Here is a 25,439-nt window from a genome sequence, read left to right on the forward strand (position 1 = left end):
CACAGTCCTTTCCACTTAGTATGCATTTATACATGTTTAATGAATGAGTGAGTGAGTAACAAAATCAATAAGACTGCCAATTGCACCCCACATCTGTTCTCACTTTCTTGTATTATATATATAATTATGTATATACATTTACATACATTTATATATGTATACATTTATAGCTGGGCACATTGCAATCTAGAATAGAGGACGCATTTTCCAGCCTCTTCTGTGGCTGGGAGTGGCTCTATAACTAAAGTTCTAGCCAATAAGATATGAATAGAAGTATGGAACATGTAATCTCCAGATAACATCTTTAAAAGTGAGAACTGGGTCCTCTTTTGCCTATTCCCCTTCCCTCCTGCTGAAATGTGATGTGATGAGGACATCTTGGAACATGTGGAAAAGAGAACAGCCCAGGGGTGGTGAAGCAAAAAGCTAGAAGGATCCTGGGCCCCTGACACTTTGGCACTGCCATCCTAGCCCTTGACCACTTACTTATAGTCAGACTGTTATATGAGAAAGAAATGCATTTCTATTTAATTTAGCTGCTCTTGGGGTGCCTGGGTGGAGCAGTCAGTTAAGCATCTGATTTTGGCTCAGGTCATGATCCCAAGGTCCTGGGATTGAGCCCTGCATCTGGTTCCCACGGGGGAGTCTGCTTCTCTCTCTCCCTCTGTCCCTCCCTCTTGCTAGTGTGTGTTCTCTCTCTCTCTCTCAACTGCTCTCTCAAATAAATAAATAAATAAATAAATAAATAAAATCTTTAATAAAAAAATTAGCAACTGTTATGTGGGGTTTCTGTTAGAACATCTGAGCTTCTATCAATACAGCAAGAAGTTGAATATATACATGCGTGAGTAACTTCATGAGTAAGTGAATGATCAGTTGAGTGAATGTCTAAATTGTTTCTGTTACGGTGACAGCAAAAATACCCCCATAATACCTCACCAATAAAGCTTGAACTGTTTGTATGAAATGTATTAACTTGATGAGAAGTGTGGAGGGATGGTCTCAGGCTCGGTTCAACAGTCATCTAGGACCCCGGATTCGCTCTACCATTTTTGTTCCACCATCTTTCAGAGTGCTGGTTTTTATCCTTGGGCTTGGTGCCTCATGGTCACAAGATGGCCACCACCATTCCAGGCATCACAACCTCATGTAATCATGTCCATGGGCAGGAAGCAGGGCAAAGGGCAGAGTGGTGAGGAAGGATTATCCTCCTGAGTTTCCTTTCAACTGGGAGGAAAAGCTTTCCTGAAAGCCCTCAGCTGACTTCCTCTTATATCTTATTGCCCAAAACTGGGTCACCTGTGGCCAATTCTAGCTGCAAGAGAGGCTAAGAAATGAGTGCCTCAGTTTTCCAAGCTCTATAGTGGGAGAGGAGCAAAGAAGAAGGGAATGACTGTGGCTACAGTAACCAGTAGTGTCTGCCACAGTGACTAAGTAGGTGAACCAATCAATGGAGGAACAAACACTCTATAGTAAAAATACAACTTATCCTCTGCAGCTCTGGAAGTTGGGAGAACTCCTGGGGTCAGGATCCAGGAAGGGAGAGGCAGACAATGAAGGGAGAGGGATGGTGATTTTCCTGGGGTTTAGAGGCAAGGAGATCAGAGTTGCTGGGGCCAAGGTGGGTGGTGAGAGAGGATGGGCCCAGGATGGAGAGGGTACCCAGAAACTGGACAGGAGTGACTGACAGGGCAATAGCAGAGAAAGAGAAATCCACCTTGGCCTACAGAGGATGTGATTTTTGGAAAAGGGAATAGGGCTCAGTCAAACCTAAGAACCTAGACAGGGCCTGTGGGGACAGGCAAGTGTGCTGGTCCCTCGTGTAGGCCGTGGCCCTTGGAATAAGTGTGTGTTACAGGACTCCATCTTCGGCTAACCCAGAGATAAAAACAACAACAACAACAAACCACCCCCCTTTTAAAAACAGATTTTATTTTATATAATTTTAATTTTTTTTTTATGATAGGCACACAGTGAGAGAGAGAGGCAGAGACATAGGCAGAGGGAGAAGCAGGCTCCATGCACCGGGAGCCCGACATGGGATTCGATCCTGGGTCCCCAGGATCGCGCCCTGGGCCAAAGGCAGGCGCCAAACCACTGCGCCACCCAGGGATCCCTAAAAACAGATTTTATTTATTTATTCATGAGAGATACAGAGAGAGTCAGAGGGAGAAGTCAGCTCCCCACAGGAAGCCTGATGTGGGACTAAATCCCAGGACCCCAGGATCATGACCTGAGCCAAAGGCAGATGCTCAACCACTGAGCCAGCCACTCAGGTGCCCTGTCAAAAAACAACTTTTGACTATTAGTGATGGTGCTTTCTGACCAATCCTTTACCCTAATAGCATGTAAAACACACAACACTGAAAGTTGGAGGTGAAGGGCCCTAAGGAAATCATTCAACCCAACGTCCTTCCATTTTGCAGATGAGAAGATCCAAGCCCATACATAGAACAAAAGAAAGTCTGTGGCAGAGGCTGGACCAGAGCCCAGACTCAGAGACCTCAGTGTCTGCCCTTCCCACGGGACATTTACACTATTTCTCACAGTATAGCCAGGCCTCCATGGAGTGGCTCAAGGGAGACAGCCTAGAGTTCCCAGCCCATTCTGAAATGTTGAGGGCGCAGAACAGAGCCCCTCACCCCTTCTGCCACAGCCTGCCCCACCACAATCACGCGGAGGGTCGGGTGAGAGTAACAGCTGGCCAAGGAGGAATGACCTGCCTGCAAAGGGCAGAGTTCCTGGTCACTGGCACCACCCAGGGAGGCTGGGGGATGTTGTAGGAAGGATTCAGGCTGTTGGAGAGGGCCACTTGGTGTTGAAACCCTTGACAACACCTCCAGGCTGATCCAGGCTGAAGGGCCCGGGCCCTGCTCAGGTCTGGAAGCGACAGACACCTCTGCCAGTCCTGGAGGCTGTTCCCAGGATGACAGGTAGGTGAGAGAAAGGCAGGAAGACAGATGTATGGAGGCCTCTAAAGGTGTGGCCCTGTGCCAAGCAGGCCCCAGGGGAAGGGGGCAGTCGAAGCCGGCAGATGAGCAGCCAATTCCTCAGAGCCTGGCCTGCTCGCCGGAAGTTGGAGAATCTGAACTGAGAGAGGAGACCGGGGACCCCCAGCCCCACTGGGGTGCACTGTCACCATTCCACAGGCCAGAAGTCACTAGAAGGCAGCACACACCTCCCACCAGAGTCCCCAGGGGAATAGCATGCAGAAACCACCTGCTCTTCGCATGTTACACAAAGAAAAAGGCCTCAAATTCCCATCACGGAGGGAGAGGATGTGGGCACTTGCCATCCCCACTGCACCTCATCTTGTCCCCATCTCTGGACCCAGGGTAAGGGAGCAGAGGGACATGTCTGAGACCACTCTTCCCACTGCCTCTACCCTTCACTCCTGGAGAGGACTAACACACACTTAGTCCAGTGCCCCTCTGGGACCCTTCTGGATTTACTGGGCTGCCCCCCACCCCCAACCTGGGCCAGACTGAACAGGAACTTTTGTGATGCCTCTGGGAGCCATGGAGAGCAGGACTCTCCTGCCATCCTAGTAGCTGCCATTGTCACCATCCAGATGCTCTTGAGCCCTCCCAGGACCATGCAACCTCGGCCCTGCAGACTCTCATCCCCGTCTTTGACTCACTTCCAGGGATCTTGGCATCCAGCTGACCCTGCCAAGACCCCTCTGCTCTCACAGGCCCGCCATCTCCTGGGGCTGGTCAGTGCTGCTGGCACTCTGCAGGCAGCCACCCCTCCCACTCCCCCCCCCCCCCCAGTCTGGTGCTCCCTCCCTGCCAGGCGGTCCCTCAGCCCCCAGGCTCCGGCCAGGACTCCCCGGACACCACCGGGCTCCTTCCTGCCACCTGCCCTGCCTCTGGGCGGGGATGGGGCCCAGTTCAGGGACTGGGGTGTGGAGAGGCCACAGACTGACCGGCTTTGGCCTGGGCCTGAGTGAAGGGGCTGGGGAGGCAGTGCTGGGGAGGAGGACGGAGACAGGTGCTCAGTCCCACAGACACAAATAGGGCTCTGTCTCTGAGGTTTCCGTTTCTTATATGAAGACCCCCTTTCTCTGCATTGCTGAGGAGCACCTCACCCCCTCCTTTCATTGAATCCCAGAACTGGAAGAACCTTTGAGTTCAAACCTCCCACTCCTCCCCCATTTTCCAGGGAAACTGAGGTCCAGATGTCGCTGCTTATTCGAGGCCACAAGCCAGATTTGGGGTCCAGGTGCCCCTTTCTCTCCTTAGAGGGCTCTTTTCACTGTGCTCCATCTCTGTGTCTTCCTACCTCTCTTCAGCCCCTCTCTCTCTGCCTCTTGCCAGTGGAAGCAGGACCCCTTCTCTGACCCTAGTCTTGAGGCAGGGAACAGCAGAGGCCCGGATACTTCTAGTCAAGAGTCTGAGTTCCCAAGGGCGTTGTCTGCTTGCTGGGGGTTAGGGAGTGGTGGGCGCAGAGGAGCCTGGGAAGGGCCCAACCAGAGACCTTGCCCCATCCCCTCCAGGCCCTCACTTGGCTGTGGAAGACAGCCCTCCCTCCTGCTTCCCACTGTGTGTGTTTGCCCACACACTCCTCTTAGCTGGAGTGAGGTCTCCTCAAAATCGTGAGAGGGAGGGAGACACCAGCACTGCATAGGGGCTGCCAATGACATAGGTGACCCAAAGAGGAATGCTCAAACACACACACACACACACACACACACACACACACACACACCCAAGCCTCCACGAAGGCTTGCATGCCCTTGCACATGCACGAGTGTCAGGTGTCAGGCATATTTCAAATGCTAGTCTTTGTTGCTGGGTAGTGTTATTCTTTCTGGGATTTCTCTTGCTCACAGTTTGGCTTGACATCCCCACCTCCTCATCCTCAGTCAACACAAACCAACACTTCTCCTTCTCCCAATTGTCCAAGTATTTTTATTTGAATAAATCAGCAGGACAAGATTTCAAGGCCTAAGTTCAAAGCCCTTTCCCCAGCTCTGTAATGTATGGTTATAAAAAATAAGGCTAAGAACAGAAAATGATCCTTTTTTAAAAAAAGATTTTATTTATTTGAGAGAGAGAGAGAGAGAGCAGGGGGCGAGGGAGAAGCAGACTCCCCACTGAGCAGGGAGCTGGATGGGGGGCTCATACCCAGGACCCCAGGACTATGACCGCAACCCAAGGCAGCTGCTTAACAGACTGAGCCACCCAGATGCCCCCAGAAAATGATCTTTACTTCTAATCTGTTGTCCTTAATGACTTCAGGCTTTTCCCAAGAAAATATATTTTTTCCTGGTTATTAAAAATAATACATGTTCATGTAAAAATATTCAGACAGTACAGAAAAAGTCTAAAATGTGAATCAGGAGCTTCTGAAATTTCATCACTGAGGTAACTACAGATAATCCAGTGAATATTCTTCTAGACTTAAAAAAATGCACCCACTTATACACACAGATATTTTTATAAAAGAAATGAAATTGTACTAGGCATACTTGTTTCTTATCTGCCCTTCTGTCTCTCAGCAATGCATTATGGACATCTTTAAATGGCAACAGAGACACCCACTGTGTGGACATTTGGGACTCTCGGCCTCTCTGACTCATGTTTTACTCTACTTCTCACTGCCTCGTGGAGGAGAGTCGATTGGTAGGTGGCTCCTGGAAGAGATGGGGGTACCAAGAGCAGGATTCTACTTAGGGCAGCACGTGGAGATGGAATGAGGTCTTGCAAAGTGCTGAGTCCACTCAGCAGAGCTTTGGCTGGTCTCATGGGGCCTGAAGGAAATGGAAGCCTGAAAACATTTTTAAAGACCAAAACTGCTAAAGAGACAGAGTGGTGAGTTCAGTGGTAGGATTTGCATTTGGGGGGCTTGCCAAGTTGACCTCAGAGCAGGGACACATGCTGGGTGCTGACAGGGCCGCATGCTTGGGCAAGATGAATTCAGGAGCAGGGGGTTTGGGAAGCAGGATGGAGAGATGCTTCCACTCGGGGTTGGGGTGACTTCAAGGAGAAGAGTTTCGACTTTTTTCTTGGATTTATTTATACCCAACCTCTTTCTGAAAAGGTGTTATAGTAGCTTTCCACAAAGGACATATGCAAAAAGGTCAGGCAGCTAGAAATAGAAAATCAGGACCAGGAACAATTTTCATCTGAAGTGGAGGGCTTCACAGAAAAGAGCCCAGCTTCTTCCAGCCCCTGGGGATGAGCTGGTGAGAAAAGCAGAATGACCCCCAAAGGGGAGGAAGAAGAGGAAAGGACCTGGCTGACATCACTGGACCCAGCACCCGAAATCAAACATCAAGATTTGTCTCCAGGTTCTTCCTCTTCCTAATTTTATGAGATCGAGTAACCACAGCACCTCTCTGAGTCTTAGCTTCCTTAACATGAAAATAAATCATAGAGTTGAATACGAGACACTGTTCCTCTAAGTTACCTGACCTATCTGTACAGTTTCCACTGGGATTTACCCTTGGATGGAGTCACTTTCACGGTTGTACACACAGCACAACTGTGCCCCTGAGAACAGATGATCACTAGAGAAGTGATGAAAGAGGGAAAGAACCAGGGAAGTAAATTTATGGTGCCTTCCAGCCACTGCCTCTCCAAAGTAGGCCTACTCACAGCCTTTCTAGAAACAGCAGGCCAGGGGATCCCTGGGTGGCGCAGCGGTTTGGCGCCTGCCTTTGGCCCAGGGCGCGATCCTGGAGACCCGGGATCGAATCCCACATCGGGCTCCCGGTGCATGGAGCCTGCTTCTCCCTCTGCCTGTGTCTCTGCGCCTCTCTCTCTCTCTCTGTGACTATCATAAATAAATAAAAATTAAAAAAAAAAAAAAAAAAAAAAAAAGAAACAGCAGGCCACAGGCAGCCATGTTTTGTATGTGTCACCCCTTCCTCCCACCCAGCTGTGTGATACCTGAGGACCCAAGGTTGGCCAGTCAACAGGTTACCCAATGATGCATCTATGATTAGGGACAAAGTGGCGGGCCAGTCCAATCAGCCCCTTCTCTAGAGAGGCTAAATCAGTGAATGGGAGTGAATGGGAGCTGCCATCAGAAAGTCACGAGGGAGAGTGGGAGCCAGGAAGGGGGCAGACACCATAAGTCAGGAGAGGAACTGTATGGGCAAAGAGAGAAGTGAAACAGGGAAAGTGGCTGAATCACTCCAAGGTTTTACCTATTGCTGTTGTAGCAAACTATCCCCAACCTCAGGGGCTTTAAATAATAATAACTTTATTACATCCCTTGATTTTGTGAGGAATTTGGGCAATGCTTGGCTGGGCAAGTCTTCTGTTACATATGGCATTTGGCCAAGGTATCCAGCCAGTGGGTGGGCTGATCTGGACAGTCCAAGGCAGCTCTACTTCCATATCTGGTGCTTTGCAGGGAGGGAGGGATGGTTGGAAGTCTGAGCTCAGCTGAAGCAGTCCACTAGAGCCCTTCATGTGGCCTCTGCAGTGTGTTGGTCTCAGAGCAGGTGGACATCCTACGCAGTAGTTCAGGGCTCCCAGAGAGAATGTCCCATGGAGCCTTAGCTGAAGCTTCAGGGCATCTTCATCTCAGAATGTCATATTCTACTGGCCAAATAAGTCACTAAGACTAATCCAGATTCAAGGAGAAGAAGGAATTAGATTTCCTTTCGATAGGTAGGATAACAAAGGATTTTTGGCCATTGTTTCAGGTGATGGACCATGAGCTCCTAGAGCTACCTTAAATCCAGAATGCTATCTGCTTCAAGAATCCCATCCCGGTTACACATGTTTGGATTTCTGAGCGTGGCTGTCCCCATCACTACCTATATCCTTAGGATAATATTCCTGTATTTGAGTGAGTGAGTGGGTGAGCTTGGGTGGGTCTCTCTTCCTTGTACAAAATGAACGGACCTAACGAAGTGATGGTCCTAACCTCTTAGAAGAAAAACCCCAAGCATGGCAGCAAAAAGTTAGCCAAGATGTGAACTGATAAAACTGGGGTAGGAAACCCCTAGTCTTGTCACCTTCCTGAGCCTCAGCTTCACCATCTGGAGCACGGAAATGAAACTATCTGCTCTACCTACCTAAGTCATTGTAACCAAGTAATGTGAGACTCTTCCTGTCATTTGCTTGATCTCCCCCTAGTTTGCATCATGACACCCATGCCCTTGATTTGGGGTCACTGCACAAATGTGCACAGGAGGGTGAACTTTCCTCATTACTGCCCACCCCCATGATCTTGGCAAGCTGTTTCTTCTAAGGAAAGCAGTAGTAGATGGTTGAAATAAGTGATCTTTACCTTGCAGCTCTGAAGCTCTAGGATTCTGGGAGGGTCTGGGAAAAAGTAAAACATTGGTACAAAATGATTTGAGGGTAAGTGGGCAGCTCATTGACAGTAAATGATGGAGGCAGCCCCAGTTGGAGTGCATAGTGAGGTTTATGGGGCCAGGAAGGAACCCAGAGCTCATAAGAGGAGTAGGGGAGTGGAGGAAGGATGGGAATCTGGGGGGCTGTGAAGGGAAAGGTCAAGTTGGTATGGTGGTTAACCAACTTTATTCCTCTGTCTTTGCCTTTCCCCCTTTCCTTGAGCCTTCTATGTTTTTTTGTCCCTTTAGGCCTTTGTATGTTCTGTTCCCTCCACTTGGAAGAGTCCCTCTGCCCTGGTAGGCTAACCCCAATTATCCTTTAGGTCTCTCCTAAATGCCTCTCCTTTAGACAAGTCATCCCTGAATCTCCAACTTAAATAGGAACCAGCTCTTACCTTCCTTCTCAGCCCTAATAGTATTCATAATGATGTGCTTCCTGTGTAATTATCAGCTTAGTGTCCACCTCTCCCACTAAAGCAGGAGCTTCCATAAAGGCAGTATTTGGCTAATATTTATTGAAGGAACAAATGAATGAGGACACCAGATTCATTGGGTTGGAGACCAGAACGCAGGTCCCCACTGCCTGGGAGGCAGAGCAGGACCTGTGATAGCAGGTGCCAAAAGAGAAGGGCTCTCCCCAGGGGCCTGAAAAGACCCCCACCCCAACCACAGACACTCACCCAGGCCCCCTTCTGGCCCACCTGGTGCCCACACACACAGCCGGACCCAGAGCACTAGAACACTGCAGCTTTATTGATTGAAACAACCGCGTCCGCAACTAGAGGTTACATTTGGGGGGGTCTTGGGGGTGAAAGAGGGACAAAGAGGGGACAGAGGCTGGGGTGGAGACAGAGAGCAAGGCAAAGGGGTGAGGATGGGGTCGTGTGACTAAAACAACCCCAATACCTTTCACCCATTAATGAGGGTCTCCTGTTGTGCTTTTACCTTGGTGGTGGGGTGGGCCTGGGCATGGAGGGGTTGGCTTTTCTCTCAAGTCTGTGAGGCCTCAGGGCTGGAGCTGTCCCCTCCTTCCCCTGCCCCGTCTCCTGGGTTGGGGATAAAGGCCTTGGTGAGCTGGCCACCTGGGGCAGGAAGGATGCTTGGAGACCACAGAGACAGAGTTGAGCTGAGATGATGATTATGGGGGTAGCTGGGAGGAGGTGAGGAGGTAATGGGAGGGAGGGCACTTCTAGTGGGGCCTCTGGGAAATGAATGCAGGTGACATGAAGGACGGGTGATGGTGGGCAAATGCCATCTCTCTGACCTCAGCTTTCTCACCTGTACAGTGAGGACACTGGATTAGATGGTCTCGAAAGTCCCTTCCAGCTCTAAGGGTCAAGGGATCCCTAGGAAGGGGTGGTCCTTCTGCCCCAGCACACACCCTCACACATGTACACACACCTCATACACACACACACACACACACACACATACACAGAGATACACACCCCCACCCTTACCATCACAGACACACTCTCACACACAGCACTGATTCGACAGAGAGGGGCATGCTATCTTGCCTTTGGAAGTGGGCAGGGCTCCCCAGAACCCAGAACCTCAACCGGTGGCCCTACAGGGACCCTCCAGAGCAGATTCATCTATCCCATTCCTTGGGACAGACCTTGAAAATACCCCCAAGCCCTCTGAGTCCAGGGAGAGGAAAACACAAGACTTTGTACCCTCTCACCCCAGCCCTCTTGGTCCTTAGGGGGAAGCCCACCATGACACACTGACTTTCATTTCAAGCCCAGGCTCATATGAAGACAGACGGCCGAGGAGGCCAAACAGTCCCTTGTATCTGGGAGCCTGCACAGCAGCTAAAACCAGTGTGGGCAGGGGGAGGCAGCATCCACATGGCCCCCAGGCCTGATCTGGGGTGGGAGGAGTAGTGGCCTGGGATGAGAGGCCAGAATTTGGGGCAGGGAGACAGTACCTCTCCTAGAGCAGGTGCCCAGTAACATCTGTAACATCTGTGCCAGCGCCCAGAGACAGGGCAGTTTGACCAAGCTCCTCGTTGCTGCCAGGCAGGCGGCAGTGGCCAGCAATGTGACACCCTTGGGTGCTGTAGTATGGGGCTTCCAGGGCTGGCTCCATTCCAACTGGCTGTGTGACGTTGGGCCAATCCGTCCCCCCACCCCTGTGCCTTTCTCATTTACGGAAGGACCTCTGAGGCCCATCCTGGCAGTGAGAGCCTGAGCCAGGGGCTTCCACCAAGGGAGAAGGGAGAATGAATGGGAAAGAGGAGGCAGGTATCCCAGAGAAGGCAAGCTGGGCGGAGCATCCCAGGGCTGAGGGGTGGCCTGCAGGCTTAGCTCGGCGCCCTAGGTGGCTGTCTCTGGTCCCAAGGGCAAGACAGCCAAGCTGAGACTCCCCCGCTTCTACCTGTACAGCACCTGGCCCCAGAGGTCTCCCCAAGACATCAAACTGGGGGCGACAGGGGTGAACCAACCCCAACACCTTGAGAGCTGACCCCGGACTCCCTGTTTTAAGGCCACAAAATGCCTCAGCCACCCTGACCCAGAGGGCGAGACTGCCACGGGGGAGATGCACTGGACCAGCCAGCCTGGTCTCCCCTGGGCTGGGGGGGGGGGGTCTTCACGAACCACCTACTAGCACACAGACACTGACACCCACGGGCACTGAAAGACACACACGGCACAGGTGACACTGAGACAGAGGTGCCAACTCACAGGCAGACACACAAATGCTGACCTACAGTCACCACCCAGGGACACAAGAAGACGCTCTGTCTTGCAGACCGCATCCTCCCACACGCAGACAGGCACACACTAGACACTCACATCACACACTGTTATGCTAATACCCACTGACACCCACACTCCCTGCACACCTGCCTGCACACACAGACACACGTGCACCACCCTTGCCCATCCACACGTGAGGACCGAGGACCTCAGTGCCACGGGGAGGAAGGGCTCGGTGCTATTCCTCTCTGGAATCTCTGGATCCACCCCTGCAAGGGCACAGAGGAAGCACCTGGCTGGTGATAGGCCAGTGGTTCTCGTTCCTGGGTTCTTCTGAGGAGCCGTTACACATTTCTGATGCCAGGCTGCACACCAGTCCAATTAAATCAGAACCTCTGGGCATAGGACCCAAGCATCAGTGCTTTCTAAGACCCTCCAGTGGTTCTCTTCTGCAGCCAGGGCCGGGAAGCACTGATTTATATAATCCATTCCACTGGGCAAAGCCTGCTGTGATTTCCATAACAGGCCCACTTGTGCTGGGCAGGAGGTTGGGGCGGGGCGGGGGAGAAGGTTGGAAGGCTCAGAGGAGGAGCTCACAGTCTAGTTGGGGCAACAGACCCTGCACAGATGGGACAATTAAGGAACAATACTCAGCAGACGTGATGGAAGTGTGTCCTGGGAACCTGGAGCCACTCAATTGGAGACGCCTTGGCTGGGCCAAGGAGGCAGCCAGGCTGGTCGGGGATCGGAGGCCCCACTCCAGGCCTGGCCCAGCCACCCACCAGCTGTTGGTGATGATGACAGCATGGGCCTGGCAAAGCCACGACGTGGGCAGCCTCCGCTCTGGTTCCCTGCCTGCCTCTTGGCATTGCCGGTGCTCCCTCTTCCCAGCAGCTGTCCCCACCGAATGCTCCAGGCCAAGCCCTGTAACACGCCCCACCAAAGCTTTTTGCATTTCAATAGGGTCATCTGTAAGCTCTTTGTCATCCAGAGGGGATAAAACATAGAGAATCGGGCAGCTTGAAGCTACAGAACAGGGCTGCGAGGGGTATATTTGGCCGGCACCCCACAAACATTCATGTCACTCGCGAAGGTGGACACGCATGCCGAAGCCGCAGACCCGGCCTCACAGATATGTGTAATTGCACGTACAGACTCATAATCTGCACATACTCCTGCCCAGAGACGTGCCCACAGTGCTATACTAGCACAGATGGGCGTGCACACATGCACCTATGTGCACACACACACTCACACACACACACACACGGCCACACGTACGACACATACACGAAGACTCACTCTGGAAGGGGCTGGGCCTCTCTCTCCCATGGATAGTGTGGGGGGGGGATTTCAGGGGTGACATTGAAAAGGAAAGGCCTAGATCCCAATGTGCCCATCTAGGCGCCCAACCCAGAACCCAAGACCAGGGAGCCTCTTCACAGTTCTGGATGGGAGCATGGCTCCCAGGCAACACAGGAGGCCAGCAATGGCCCTCTGCCCAGCTCCACAAACCCCTGGGCAGGGAGGAGAAGAGCCAGCTAGACGGTGCTTTGCAGTGGAGGGGGAACAGGGGCACCCCCTTTATACACGCTCCCATCCAGGGCACCCCTTCATGCCAAGTATATAGAAAACGAAGGCTCTACACTACTCAAGAAAACAGGCCTTCCCTTCTGCTCCTCTCAAAGGGAAGCCTCATCCCAGAAAATGGCTGGCCACTACCCCCCTCCTCCCACCCCCCACCTCCTACCCCTTTGAGACACAGGTGGGCGCTGAGGTTAGGCCAGCAGACTAGGTTGGAGATTGTGCTCTCAGGAATCCAGCTCCTTGTGGGGTGGGAGTGGGGTCAGATGGGGCAGGAAGGAAGGCGGCAATCTTCAGACTGCCCAGGCCCAAGACTCTGTGCTGGGTCCCTTCAAACGGGCATAGTGCGGGGAGGATATGATATCTGAGGAACAGGTCAAGGGATCAAGGTGACCTGGGGTCTCCCCACCTTCCAGCCCTTGCCCTGAAAACTGAGGGCATGCAGCAGGTGCCCCACCCCTGTCGCCACTGCCTGCAGAGGGACATTCACAGAGCTCACAAAGTACCCCCCCCCCCCCCGGCCTCCTTCGACCCAGGCCTCCCCTATCCTGGGGAGTCACAGAGTCCAGCCCAGGGTAGGGCTCCCGAGTCTGCTCCCCTTCTGGCTCCCCTCTGGTAAAGCCACTGGGCTGAGTTAGGAACGAGAGAAAGTCAGAAACACACCACAGGTGCAGCCAGGACAAGGCCCACGTGGTGCCGAGGTCCCTGGGGTGGCGGACACCATTCAGGTGAGTCCCTTGTCTCCGCAGAAAAGAAGGTGCTGGCAGGTCGGATAGAAACTTGTGCTTTAATATATCTCTGTGTGTGTGAGTGTGAGTGTGAGTGTGTGCGTGTGTCAAACGACCGTCTCCGGGGCCTCAGCGCCAGGCCTCTGTCCTCGTTCTCTGCTCATCCTCTGCTCATCCTCGCAGCCAACGTAGGCCCCCTCCCTGGCGGGCCGGCCCTGCCCCTGGGCACCCCGGCTGGCAGGGGTCAGTCTTTGGTACGATGCGGACACTTTGGTGTGCCGGGGGCGGGGTGGGGGGCCATGCAGTTCTCATCATCTCTGCAATGCCAAGAGGAAGATGGCCATGGGCCCCCAGAGCTGTGGGTGGGGCTGGCGGGGGGCTCCACTGCCCGGCATCACCACCACTGCGACAGGAGAGAGAAGGGACACAGGCCAGGGCTCTGGTCAGCTTGGCAGGGCCAGGGAAGAGCAAGGTGCCCCCTCTCTCCGGGGGATCTAAAGGCAGACACTGCCCTCACTGCGCAGACACACTCGTAAGCACAGATGTAAAGTCGGGTGGTGTGCGGGTTCACTTAAGCCTGCCAGGTCCAAATGCTGGCTCTGCAGCTTGTTAAGACACAGAGCAATCACCTGACCTCCATGTGCCTCAGTTTCCTCATCTGTAAAATGAGTCTAGTGGTAAGTGCTACCCTGGGGGGCTATGAGATCATGCATATACAGGGTTTTGTACCCTGGCTGGTTCGTGCAATCTACTCAGTAAATTCCAGCTGTTATGATTGCAAACACCTGGCCCTGGGGGGTGGGGCACATGTTCACATCTGGACACACACACACATACCCAGAGGCAGGCACAGGAGACACTCAAGTACTGTGATGACTCAGTAAGTTCATGGGAGCACACAGGTTAGTCTCGTTGCCCTACAAATGCCCTATCACCTGAGGCAGGGTGGGGCCCGAGGTGCATACCAGACACACCAGCACCTGCCCCCATAGTCACGGACACATGCATCCCTCCACCCAGTCGCTCTGAACCCCCATACAGACACAAACTCCTTCTCCTGACACAGACAGGTACCTACCTACGCAGCCCCCCACAGATTCGGCTCCTCCCTCCCTCCCCATCCTGCACCTTTATTGGGATCCATCTGCTTCCGGGGACATTCTCCCTTCTTCAGTGTGACGTCATCTATGGCGATATCCCCCAGGTAGCCAGAGCCTCGAACCCCCTCAAAAATAATCTGGGGCAGGGTCAGAGAGCAGAGAGCAGGGATGAGGGGTTCTGTTAGAGAGAGCCCCCCAACCCCTTCCCCTCAGTCCACTTGGAAGGCCCCAGACCCTGCCTGAGTTTCTCCCCAGCTCCCGGGAGAAAGCACTGGCCCGAGGGCTGGGGGAGCCTGGGAGGGGCCTCTGGACTCACCTGGAAGGTGCACTCACCTGGAAGGGCCCGCTGGGGTTGATGGGCACATGCGCCTGCTGCCACACGTTGCCTTTATTGCCACTGAGGGACCACGCGTGCGTGTCCAGGGCCCCTTTGTTCCGGGACCGCACCAGGAGGTTGAGGGAGCCTGTGGCGTGTATGGGGAGAGAGGGGGGGCAGTGAGGTCCAGGCAAGGGTGCCCTTACCCCTCCACATTCTCCAGGCCCCCCTCTTCTGTCGCTGCCCACAGCACTAGCCCAGACTGGCTCACAATCCCCTCATCCTGGGAAGGTGGGCTGTGGGGGGTGGCCCTCAACATGGGACAGAGATACAGTAGCCGGGCTTCAACCCATCAGGACAACTTGCAACTTTTCTTTCATTCCTTGCCTTCCTTTTTTTTTTTAATTTTTAATTTTTTAAATTTTTTCCTTGCCTTCCTTTTTAATCAGCTTATCCCTCCACCTAACCACCCCCCAACACACACACACACACACACCATCCTTCTGCCTCTAACCAGTGGAGTGGTCCCTGGCAGTGGGGCCAGTGACTGAGCACAGAGCAGAATTCCCAAAGCACACAGAGCATAGCCCTGCCATGGGATGATTTCTGGAGGCACAGCAATGGACTTTAAATTTTTTAATGCTTAGGGCGCCTGGGCGGCTTCGTCAGTTAAGCATCTGCCTTCAGCTCAGGTCGTAATCCCAGGGTCCTGGGGTCGAGTCCGCACTGGGCTCCCTGCTTAGCGGGGAGTCTGCTTCTCCCTCTCCTTCTGCCCTTCCCCCTTGCTCATGATCTCTCTCTCTCCCTCTCTTTCTCAAATGAATAAATAAAATCTTTTTTAAAAAGCTTAATACTTAGATGTATGTTTTAAGAAATGAATAAAGCTAGTCCTTCAAACTCATGATTTCTCTAATTGATGCTTAGGACAAAGCTAAGAGAAAAAGGGTGAGTTGCTTTAAAGACAGATGTTGGTATTTGTGCTGCATAGCCATGGTAAAGAAACAGCGAAAGTGAAATGTTGAGGGCATCTGCCTGTGGGTGCTGAGCTCATTTGCCCACAGCCACGGGAGCCTGGAAATCTGGAGGTGCTGGGGGCTCTGGAAAAGAGATAAGGGACCATGGCTTGGCTAAGGGCACCCAGTCAATGTCATGCCCTTTCCTGGCTATTCCAGCCCACCTCAAGCCCCCAGTGATGTGAAAGACCTGGCTCAGAGGGAAGGGGAATCAATCTTAGCGCCCGGCGGCTGGCATTTCCATGGCACTGCCATAGACAAAGCCACACCATCTGTGACACCAGATAGACAGACCCCCGATGGGGAAGAGCCACCAAATGTTACCTGCCTGAGATGAAAGGAGTTGGCCGGAAAGACACAAGGTCTGGGGACAGCTGGTGCCCAGAGCTGCCAGGCGGGCAAGGAGGGGAGGGGAGAGGAGGGAACAGGGCAGCAGGAAACACCCCCTTCCCCAGCAGCAGAGCTAGGCTGGGGTGGGGACCCTCCCAGCAGGTGGGCCTGTCGGAGGGCTGCAGCCAGCTCCCCGTGGGCCGGGAGGTGCACAGGCTACAGCAAACCCAAGCCACGATACCTTTCAGACCCCTCACTGGCCGCAAAGGGATCTTCTCTCTTCCCCCTCCTGGAGCTCTTGTCCTACTTCCTATCTCCCTCAATTCCCATCTTTTCTTCCTCTTCAACCACCCTCCCCCAAGAATACCAATGGGGGAACCCCTCCTTTTCACTGCTTAAACAAAAATTGAATTTCTGTTCACTTCCCTGAGTAACCCCTCAGCTCCAGGATCTCCCCTGCTCAGCGGCTTCCTGACTGCCTTTCACAGGGGTCGGCCAGGGCCCAACCTCCCTTAAGGGTGGGCCTGTTCTCCCCCACCTTCCTTGCCACCCTGCAAAGCCAAGGGGAACTGCATGCTGGAGCCTGGACACACACTCCAGCTTTCCAGCCTCTGGGCTTTCCCCACTGTTTGAGACTCCCTCCCCACCTCAACCACATTCCCCTTGCCAAAACCTTCTTGTGATTCGAGGCCTCTTGGAAACGTCATCATTCCCAAGAAGTCTTCCTATGGCTTAAGTTGGGAGTCCTCCATATGCTTCCTGTGAACCCCGAGTCCTGACACGGCACCCTCCAGGCTCAGACCATTCTCTGCTCTGTGGTGGGACAGTTCATGGTATTCACATCTTCTCCCCCTCATTTGACATTTTGAGGGAAGGTCTGTAGCAAATTGTTATTGGTTCTCAATAATTAAATGCTGAATGAAGAACTGTTTGCGATGGTCCTCACAACGGAAAAAGGACTTTCAGAGAACCTCATGGTTAGAAGTTACTTTGGGGTTCATGAGCCTTAGATCTCCTTACCAATCATCCGTTCAAATAATTGAGCACCGCTATGTGCCAGGCACTGCTCTGGACACTAGAGGTATGTCAGGAAATACGGCAAAGACCCCTGCCCTCCTGGAGCTTACCTTCTATTGGTGACAAGCATTATAAAGATAATAATGCAGGGAAAAGAATGAAGAGGTATTTTAGATGGGGCTGTCAGGGACCTCTCTGAGGAGACCTGAATGAGGGGAGGGGGAAGAATGTTCCAGGCCAAGAAACATCATGAGCAAAGTCCTCTAAGGCAGGAACCCACTTCAAGTATTTCAAGAAAAGCAAGGAGACCAGTGTGCTCTCGAGCTGAGCAGGAGCCAAGGGGCAAGCGGCAGAAAATGTGGTCCTAGAAGGAGGCAGGGACCAGACACTGGAGGCCTAGAGAAGACGGTGATGAAGGGGGCAGAGCAGGGGAGTAATATGACATGGGACGCTGGGGCCCCTCCGCAGCATCCCTGCTGGAAAGCCGTCCTGTCCAGAGCTGATGATGCTCACAGGGTCTTCCTCGGGTCCAATTCAAATCTGCTTCTGGGAAGCTTTCAGTGCCTGGTGTTTGCTTACTTGCTAGGGAAGGCTGCGCAAGCTCTGGAGCACGGACTGCTTCCTCAGGGCTCTCTCTGCTCTCAAGTCCCCAGATATCCCAGCTCCTAAGGCCTTTCTGGGGCCCTCCTCGTGGCAGCTGGGTCCCCAGGGCCCCTCCGGAGCTGAGGATAAAGTGACCAACTGTTCTGGTTTGCCTGGGATGTGGGACTTTTAGTGTTACAACTGGGAAAGGTAAAGGCAAACCGGAACCGGTTTGAATTGGTTGCCCTAGGTGGGGAAGCCAAATGGAAATGACTGGCCTGGGCTAGGGCAGGGCCGTCCTGGTCACCCAACCCACCAACTCCACAGGAACCTTTTCACCAGGGCCAGAGACCCAGCTGCAGGTGCGATGGTCTGGGTGGATGGTCTGGAAGGCCGAGTAGATGCAGAACCTTCCATCCCATCCCCATCCTGGTTCATGAGTTCAGCCTGACCCACGACTTGAGCAGTGGAGACTTGTTCCCAAAGAGCCATTAGGTCTACTCTTGCCTAATGTCACTTCCTCTATCATGCAGCTGAGGAAAACAATGCAGCTTCCTGTGGCCTGGTAAGTCAGGATCGCCAAGATGTACAGTTTAGAGGGAGAAGCAAGACACGAACAGCGTGTGTAAAATGGGATGGGACCAAATAGAATATACATGTACTGGCTTCCATATGCATAGTGTTTCTGGAAACTTGCTCCCAAATCTAGTGCCGTGGTTGCCTTTGGGGAAGGGCTCTAGCTGGCAGGAGGTGTGGGATGGGAGGGGGACTCTCATCATGTGCCTTTTGTGCCTTTCGACCCATGGCCTGTCCCATAAAGAAATAAACAAAGAAATAAATAAAAAATGTAAAACCTTGTTACTTCCTGAGCAGAGTCTCCCATAACCAAGCCCCCAGCGTTCGTCCCTGTTACTAGCTGTCTTGGCTTCTGTCCTGCTGTAGACACGTGTCACAAAGGTCACTCAATCTTATCTGGTGCAATTAGCTGTTTAAAATCTGTCTCTCAAAAAAAAAAAAAAAAATCTGTCTCTCTCACTTGACTGTAGGTGAGAGGAAGACAGGGAACTGCTCTGCCCTGTTTATTGCAGCACCTGGTGCCTGGCACAGAGCAGAAGCTCTGGAAGGCATGGCTGAATGACGAGTTCATTGATTAATGCAACTCTCCTGCCATCTGTTCCCAAAGGGCAAAGGGATGCCCACACTTAGGAAGCAGGACTTCCCCTCACTGCTCACCAAGCAGCACCCTCCCAACCCTGTGTTTAGGGCTTGGGAGGGTCAGACAACTTGGGCTGCTGTGTGATCTTGGGGAAAATGCTTAACCTCTCTGATATACATGGTGACACTTCCCTCGCCTGATGCATGTGAGAGATAATGAGATTACAGGTGCAGAGCGCTCAGGATGTCACCTGGCACCTGGCAGGTGCTCAACATGGGCACCCTCTTGGCTGTTTTCGCCCTCTCCTCCAAGGCTTCCATCTTGTCCTGCTAGAGCCATTTTCTCTGCAGACCCAGGAAGGCTTCATCATTTCAAAACCTCAGAGAAGCTGGCTCTGGCTTCCTCCCTCGCCCAGATACTGCCCACACCCCCTCCAAGGATGTGTGATCCAGCCAAGTCGGGAAGCCCAGGCTTCTCACCGGCCAGGGCCCAGCCTCCCGTGGCCTCCCTCTCTCCTCCCAGCCCTGACAATACTTGGGCAGACTGTCTGGTCCCCCAACTCACCGATGTGCTTCCCGTACATGTGGTAGAAAAAGGAGACGCAGTAGAACTTAGCGCTGGCATTGTACAAGGGACTCACCAAACGGGCTCGGTCCCCCAGCTCCCGGGGCCTTGATGTCTCAATGAACATGTAGTAGCCTGTTGGGGAGGGAGAGATGTACCAAGAGCCCCCCTCTCACCCTGCACAGGCCTATTGCCATCTGATTCCTCTGCTGCCTTAACTTCATCTGACCCCAGGTGCCTCCATCTCCCTGCCTAGGTCAGGAGTTCCCGGCTCTACCACAGCTTCTCTTCTTCGGGATCCCCATGACAACAGAATTATGTCTCCCCCTCAGACTGGGGCTCCCTGGGGGCAGGGCTGTGTCTCCCCTCACACTGGGGCTCCCCGAGGGCAGGGCTGTGTCTCCCTCAGACTGGGGCTCCCTGGGGGCAGGGCTGTGTCTCCCCTCACACTGGGGCTCCCCGAGGGCAGGGCTGTGTCTCCCTCAGACTGGGGCTCCCTGAGGGCAGGGCTGTGTCTCCCTCAGACTGGGGCTCCCTGAGGGCAGGGCTGTGTCCCCCTCAGACTGGGGCTCCCTGAGGGCAGGGCTGTGTCTCCCCTCAGACTGGGGCTCCCTGGGGGCAGGGCTGTGTCTCCCTCAGACTGGGGCTCCCTGAGGGCAGGGCTGTGTCTCCCCTCAGACTGGGGCTCCCTGAGGGCAGGGCTGTGTCTCCCTCACACTGGGGCTCCCCGAGGGCAGGGCTGTGTCTCCCTCAGACTGGGGCTCCCCGAGGGCAGGGCTGTGTCTCCCTCACACTGGGGCTCCCCGAGGGCAGGGCTGTGTCTCCCTCAGACTGGGGCTCCCCGAGGGCAGGGCTGTGTCTCCCTCAGACTGGGGCTCCCTGGGGGCGGGCTGTGTCTCCCTCAGACTGGGGCTCCCTGAGGGCAGGGCTGTGTCTCCCTCACACTGGGGCTCCCCGAGGGCAGGGCTGTGTCTCCCTCAGACTGGGGCTCCCCGAGGGCAGGGCTGTGTCTCCCTCAGACTGGGGCTCCCTGGGGGCGGGCTGTGTCTCCCTCAGACTGGGGCTCCCTGAGGGCAGGGCTGTGTCTCCCCTCAGACTGGGGCTCCCTGAGGGCAGGGCTGTGTCTCCCCTCAGAATGGGGCTCCCTGAGGGCAGGGCTGTGTCTCCCTCAGACTGGGGCTCCCTGGGGGCAGGGCTGTGTCTCCCTCAGACTGGGGCTCCCTGGGGGCAGGGCTGTGTCTCCCTCAGACTGGGGCTCCCTGGGGGCAGGGCTGTGTCTCCCCTCACACTGGGGCTCCCTGATGCTAGGCCCCTCCCTGAAGCTATCCTTGCAGCAGGCCATGTCCTCACCCTCAGGGGTGCCGCTGATGTCAGTGGGGGGACCAGTGTTGGGGGAGCGCTTGGGATTCTGCGTGAGGGCATTCTGACGTGTCCAGTCAAAGTTGTCGGTCAGGTCCTGGGTGTAGCCACAGATTTTCTCATCTTCAAAATGGCAGGTGTTGTCTGCGTTGGGGCAGGGGTGGGGAGGAGACAAAGAGGGTCAGGCTCCTCAGGCCCCTGGTCCAGCTCCGCCCTCCCTGGCCACCCCAGGGCAAGTACTGTGCATCTGAGCAGTGGGCCTTGGATCTCAGGGCTTGAGAGACCAGGCAACGGGGCCCCTGACAAGTTTGTTCCTAGAACAGGACTTCCTAACCTTTGTGCACCACAGACACCTGATGTCTAGTGAAGTCTAAGGACACCATCTCAGAAAAATAATTTTAGATGCATAAAATGAAATACATAAGGTCACAAAGGAAATCAATTATATTGAGATACAGCTGTCAAAATATTTAAAAAACACATTTGTGATATAATAATATGAGGGCTTCCTTATTATTTAATTAAATAACAGGATCTAGTGTTAGCTCTAATAATCATGGTGACTTCGAAGTCCTGATGAACGTAGGTGATATTTAGGAATGGCTGCAACAATTTTCAGGTGATGTGCAAACCTCAGGTTGGTCCTGATGACAAAGTCACAGGTAGTGACACTACTGTGGTCTGCTGCCTACATTCGTCACTGAAGGAGATGTTTAACTTCTAGAAGTTAGGGGAAGATGAAGATGTGCGCCCTTCCATGTTCCACGTTCATGGACTCCCTGAATTCTATACACAGAGCCCCTGGGGCAGAGAGGGCCTCATGGATCTCAGATTAAGGACCCCTGCCGCAGAGAGCAGGGGATGTGGACTAGTCTGGTCTCTCTATTTTTCTTTTAGGGATGCTGATTTTAGGGACAGGATCAGGGTGCCAACTCAAGAGGAAAGGCCCTGAGTTACAGATGCCCCCCACCTCTGCCCCCCTTTTAAGCCCCAGAATAAATCTTGGATGCACACATCTCCAGGCCTAATTCTGCTGCCTTTGGATTTTCTTTCCAGCTGTGAGCTTCCATGCCATTTTCTCTCTGGGTATCTCTGGGGGGGTCCTCCCCACCCCCAGGGAGTCTTTGTGTCCCCAGAGGGAAGGGGAAGTGGGAGGGAGGTGTCTCACCTGACAGGTTGGGAGAGTTGATGGCTGAGAAAGCAAGCAGGAAAAGTAAGTCAGAACAGACAAAGTGTGGGACCATACACAGGGTGCCCAGGCTTGGGTTGGGACCAGGGGACAGGGCTCCGGAAACCAGGCTTGGGGACCAGAGGGGCCTAGCCGGCTGTGGTAAAGTAGGACACTGCACATTGGGGAGCCCCAAGTTCTGGAACCCTGTGGGGAGGTTGGAGGGGTCTCCTGGGTAGGAGGTGAGCCCCCCTCCCCCCACCCGCCCCCACCACCTACGCTCTGTGTAGTGGATGATGCGGGAGGCCATGTCACCAGCCCCGAAGGTGGTGTAGGGCGTGAGGCGGACCTCGTAGCTGTGGGGCACACGGAGGTCGGTCAGGACGTACTCCAGCAGCTGCCCCTTCTCCACGCGCCGCACCGGGATGGCCTTCACCATGGCGCTGTGCTGATTCAGCTGCGGATACAGGGCGGTCCCAGATGCCCAGCAGGCCACACCCTCCACCAGCCACCAGCCCGGGGCCCTGGCACAGCTCGGAGGGTGCGGTGCAGGGCAGTATCAGGGAGCAGGAAGAATAAAGGACTAGGAAATCTGCCCCTCAGTTTCCCCATCTGTGAGCTAGGGCAATCACCCCTACCATGCCTGCCTCCTAGGGCTGTCTTAATAAGTGACAGCAGTGCGTATCGAACACCGAATATGTGCTGGCTGCTGCTCAAAGTGATCTGCCATTATTAACTCATTTGATCCTCAAATAACAATCCTATGAGGTGGAACATTATAAAATGACTCCCATTTTACAGATCAAAGAAACTGAGGCCAAGCAGATGTAGTTTGCCGTAGCTCACACAGACCTGGATTCTAGCCTAGGCAGTCTGCTCCAGAGCCACACTTTTACCCTCCACACCTACTGCCCCTTGGACAGAACCACACGGAGTTAGATTGGACACAAGACCAGCATAGCCCTGGCCTCGCATTCCAGAGACCCTGTGGATGAGACTCCCCCCCTACCCCCACCTTAAGCTCCTGACACACAAGTAGATTCTATGTTTTGTGAGCAGAGTGGACTCCGCCCCCTTCCCCAGAGCATGGGGCCAGAAGGGACAGGTCCCTAGAACCTCCCGGCTTCTGCTGCTATGTCCAGAACACTTTCTCTCCGGCTCTGGAGAGTGGTCTCTAAGGGGGTCAGTGTGCTCAAACCCTGCCTCCAACCCCTTCCCATGGCTTGACAGACATTCCGAGGGTCAGCCTGCACCTGGGCCCCTGTCCCCCTTGGCCCACCTGGCGGACACTGAGTCTGTAGTTGAGCAGGGGGTCGACAGCATCGGGCTCCCTCTGTGTCCACTGCAGCACATAGGAGTAGTTCTTGGACAGCTTGTGGCTGCGGGTGGGGTTGGGGGTGTCGAAGTAAAACTCCGGGCTGTAGGCTTTGGCTGAGAGGACGGGGAGGGGGGCGTGGGGCCATGAAGGGTGGGGGATGGGGACAGACACAGAGAGAGGAGGCACGGGAGAGGGCGACAGAAGAGGATGTCGAGGAACAGAGACACAGTATGGAGAGACAAAGAGAAAGGGCATATGGTGAAGAGAGGAGATGGTGGGAGAGGAGGAGAATGGGGGAATGAGGGTGGAGTAGGAGGGGAGGAGGACGTGGAGAAAAGGAAGATTGAGAATTCCAAGACGTGGTATTTGTGAGGATAGAGAGGAAAGGCAGAGGAAAAGCCAGAGGGAAGAAAAATTTGGGAAGACAGAGGAGGAGGAATATTAGAAAGGACACAGGAAAGAGGATGGGGAAAAAGACGCAAAGAAGGGTCAAGGACATGGAGGAAGAAGGAAGAGAAAGGAGAGAGATAGGGAGGCAAAAAGGTGGGGAGACAGGGAAAGTGTAGGAGAACAGGGGAGGGGGGAAGGAGGTGGGAAATGTCACAGGGGCCTCTGGCTGCAGGGCTGGGTGGGGTGGGGAAGGGCTGGGGAGTGACCTGTGGTCCTGGCCCCCTGCTTCTGAGTGAGGAGATCCAAACAAGAGCTAAAAGGGCACCCTGTCAGTCGGGGGTTGTTGGGAGAGCTGCAGGTGCAGTAGATGGGGACAGGCACACCTGGGGCTCTCCTCCAGGGGCGCTGCCACCAGCTCCGATAGGGAACCAGCTCTCCCCTCAATGAAGGGGGAAGAGAAGGGATCAGCAACCCCCTTGGCCCCTAGGAGTTCCCCTCAGCCCTCACCATGACCTCCACCCCTTCCGGACTCACCCATGCCCGCCTGCAGCCCCTAATAGCCCACCCGGGAATGACTTGATGATGAGATGGGGGATTTCTGGGCACCAAGGGGCCTGGAGTGACAGCTCAGGAAAGGTATGCTGGCTGGCCCAGAGCCAGCCACGGCGTTCCAGAGAAGCTGTTGAGCCCAGGGTCCTCTTCGCTCCTCTTAGCTACAGCTCAGGCCCCTCACATTGGGCCTGCAAGTCAGGAAAAGAGGGGGTCCTCCATCCGTAGCCTCTGGGGCCAAGGACGAAAGAGGAGGGGCTTGAAATATGCCGGCTGAGATGGAGGGGGTGGGGCAGGGCTTGAGTGGGCGGTCTTGAACCTGGTGTGGGCGGGGCTGGAGTGCACCTGCTACGGAGGAAGAAGGAAACGGAGAGCTTCGGGATGGACTGAAGCTGCAAGGGCTAGAGCCTAGGCCTTGTAGTTGGGGCCTAGGTGAGGTGTGAATGGGAAGGGCCCACACCTGGCGCTCGCGGGGCTAAAGGGGCGAAGCCTAAGTCCGGGGAAGCAGGGGTGAAGCAGGGGTTTGAAAGAGGCAGGGCAGTCCGAGGCCAAGGGGAAGGAGGCTGAGCTAAAATGGGCAGGACCTCGGGCACGTATAAGCGGCCTTGAGAAGACAAGGTCTACACGGAGTGGGCGCGAGCGAAGGGGTGTAGCCCGCCTAGAGGGGACCAGGCTGTAAAAGACGTCTCATTTGGTCTGAGCGGCGGAGGCGGGGCTTGGACCTGGCAGGGGCAGGTCTCGGAGAGGCAGGGGCCTAAACCAGGGCAGGCGGGCTGGAAGGGGCGGGGCCAGGCCGGCCGTGGGCGGGGCTGGGGGCGGAGCCTGGCCCAGGTGGGCGCGGTCGCGCGGGACCCACTGGACGCTCACCCGAGACCTGAAAGAGGCAGGTAGCCGAGCCCACGTCGTTGGAGATGCTGCACTCGTAGCTGCCGCTGCTGTCGCGGGTGACGGCGTCCAGGCGCAGTTCCGAGTGGTCGGGGGCCTCGGCGGCGGGGACAGCGGGCGGCGGGGGCAGCAGCTGCCCTTTGAAGCGCCACACGGCCGCGGCGATGCGCTGGGGGCTGCCCCGCAGCAGCGAGCAGCGCAGCAGCACGGGCCGGCCCAGCGCCTGGCGCACGTCCTGGGAGCTGGGCTCCACCTCGGGCGGGACTGGGGGCGGGGGCGGGGGCGGCGGTCAGCGGGGCCGCGTGGGCTTTGAGGACCGGCCCGTCCGAGGCGACGCGCCCGACCCGGCTCCCGCACC

General features: G+C 54.6%; 1 protein-coding gene across 2 annotated transcripts in view; it reads right to left on the minus strand.

Moving 5' to 3' along the window:
- Positions 1–9,050: 9,050 nt before the first annotated feature.
- MDGA1 (MAM domain containing glycosylphosphatidylinositol anchor 1) overlaps positions 9,051–25,439 on the minus strand; it is a 63,277-nt gene continuing 46,888 nt past the window's right edge. For both annotated transcript variants that reach the window (XM_035697753.2, XM_025418636.3), the window contains exons 9-17: positions 25,064–25,345; positions 23,219–23,370; positions 22,219–22,396; positions 21,940–21,963; positions 20,763–20,915; positions 19,413–19,547; positions 14,768–14,898; positions 14,463–14,571; positions 9,051–13,737 (exon numbers count right to left, since the gene is read on the minus strand). In XM_035697753.2, coding sequence (XP_035553646.1) covers positions 13,646–13,737; positions 14,463–14,571; positions 14,768–14,898; positions 19,413–19,547; positions 20,763–20,915; positions 21,940–21,963; positions 22,219–22,396; positions 23,219–23,370; positions 25,064–25,345 — 1,256 coding nt within the window. In that variant the 3' untranslated portion in view covers positions 9,051–13,645. The remainder of the gene's footprint in view (positions 13,738–14,462; positions 14,572–14,767; positions 14,899–19,412; positions 19,548–20,762; positions 20,916–21,939; positions 21,964–22,218; positions 22,397–23,218; positions 23,371–25,063; positions 25,346–25,439) is intronic.

Source organism: Canis lupus, chromosome 12, assembly GCF_003254725.2.
Source record: "Canis lupus dingo isolate Sandy chromosome 12, ASM325472v2, whole genome shotgun sequence".
Lineage (NCBI taxonomy): Eukaryota > Metazoa > Chordata > Mammalia > Carnivora > Canidae > Canis > Canis lupus.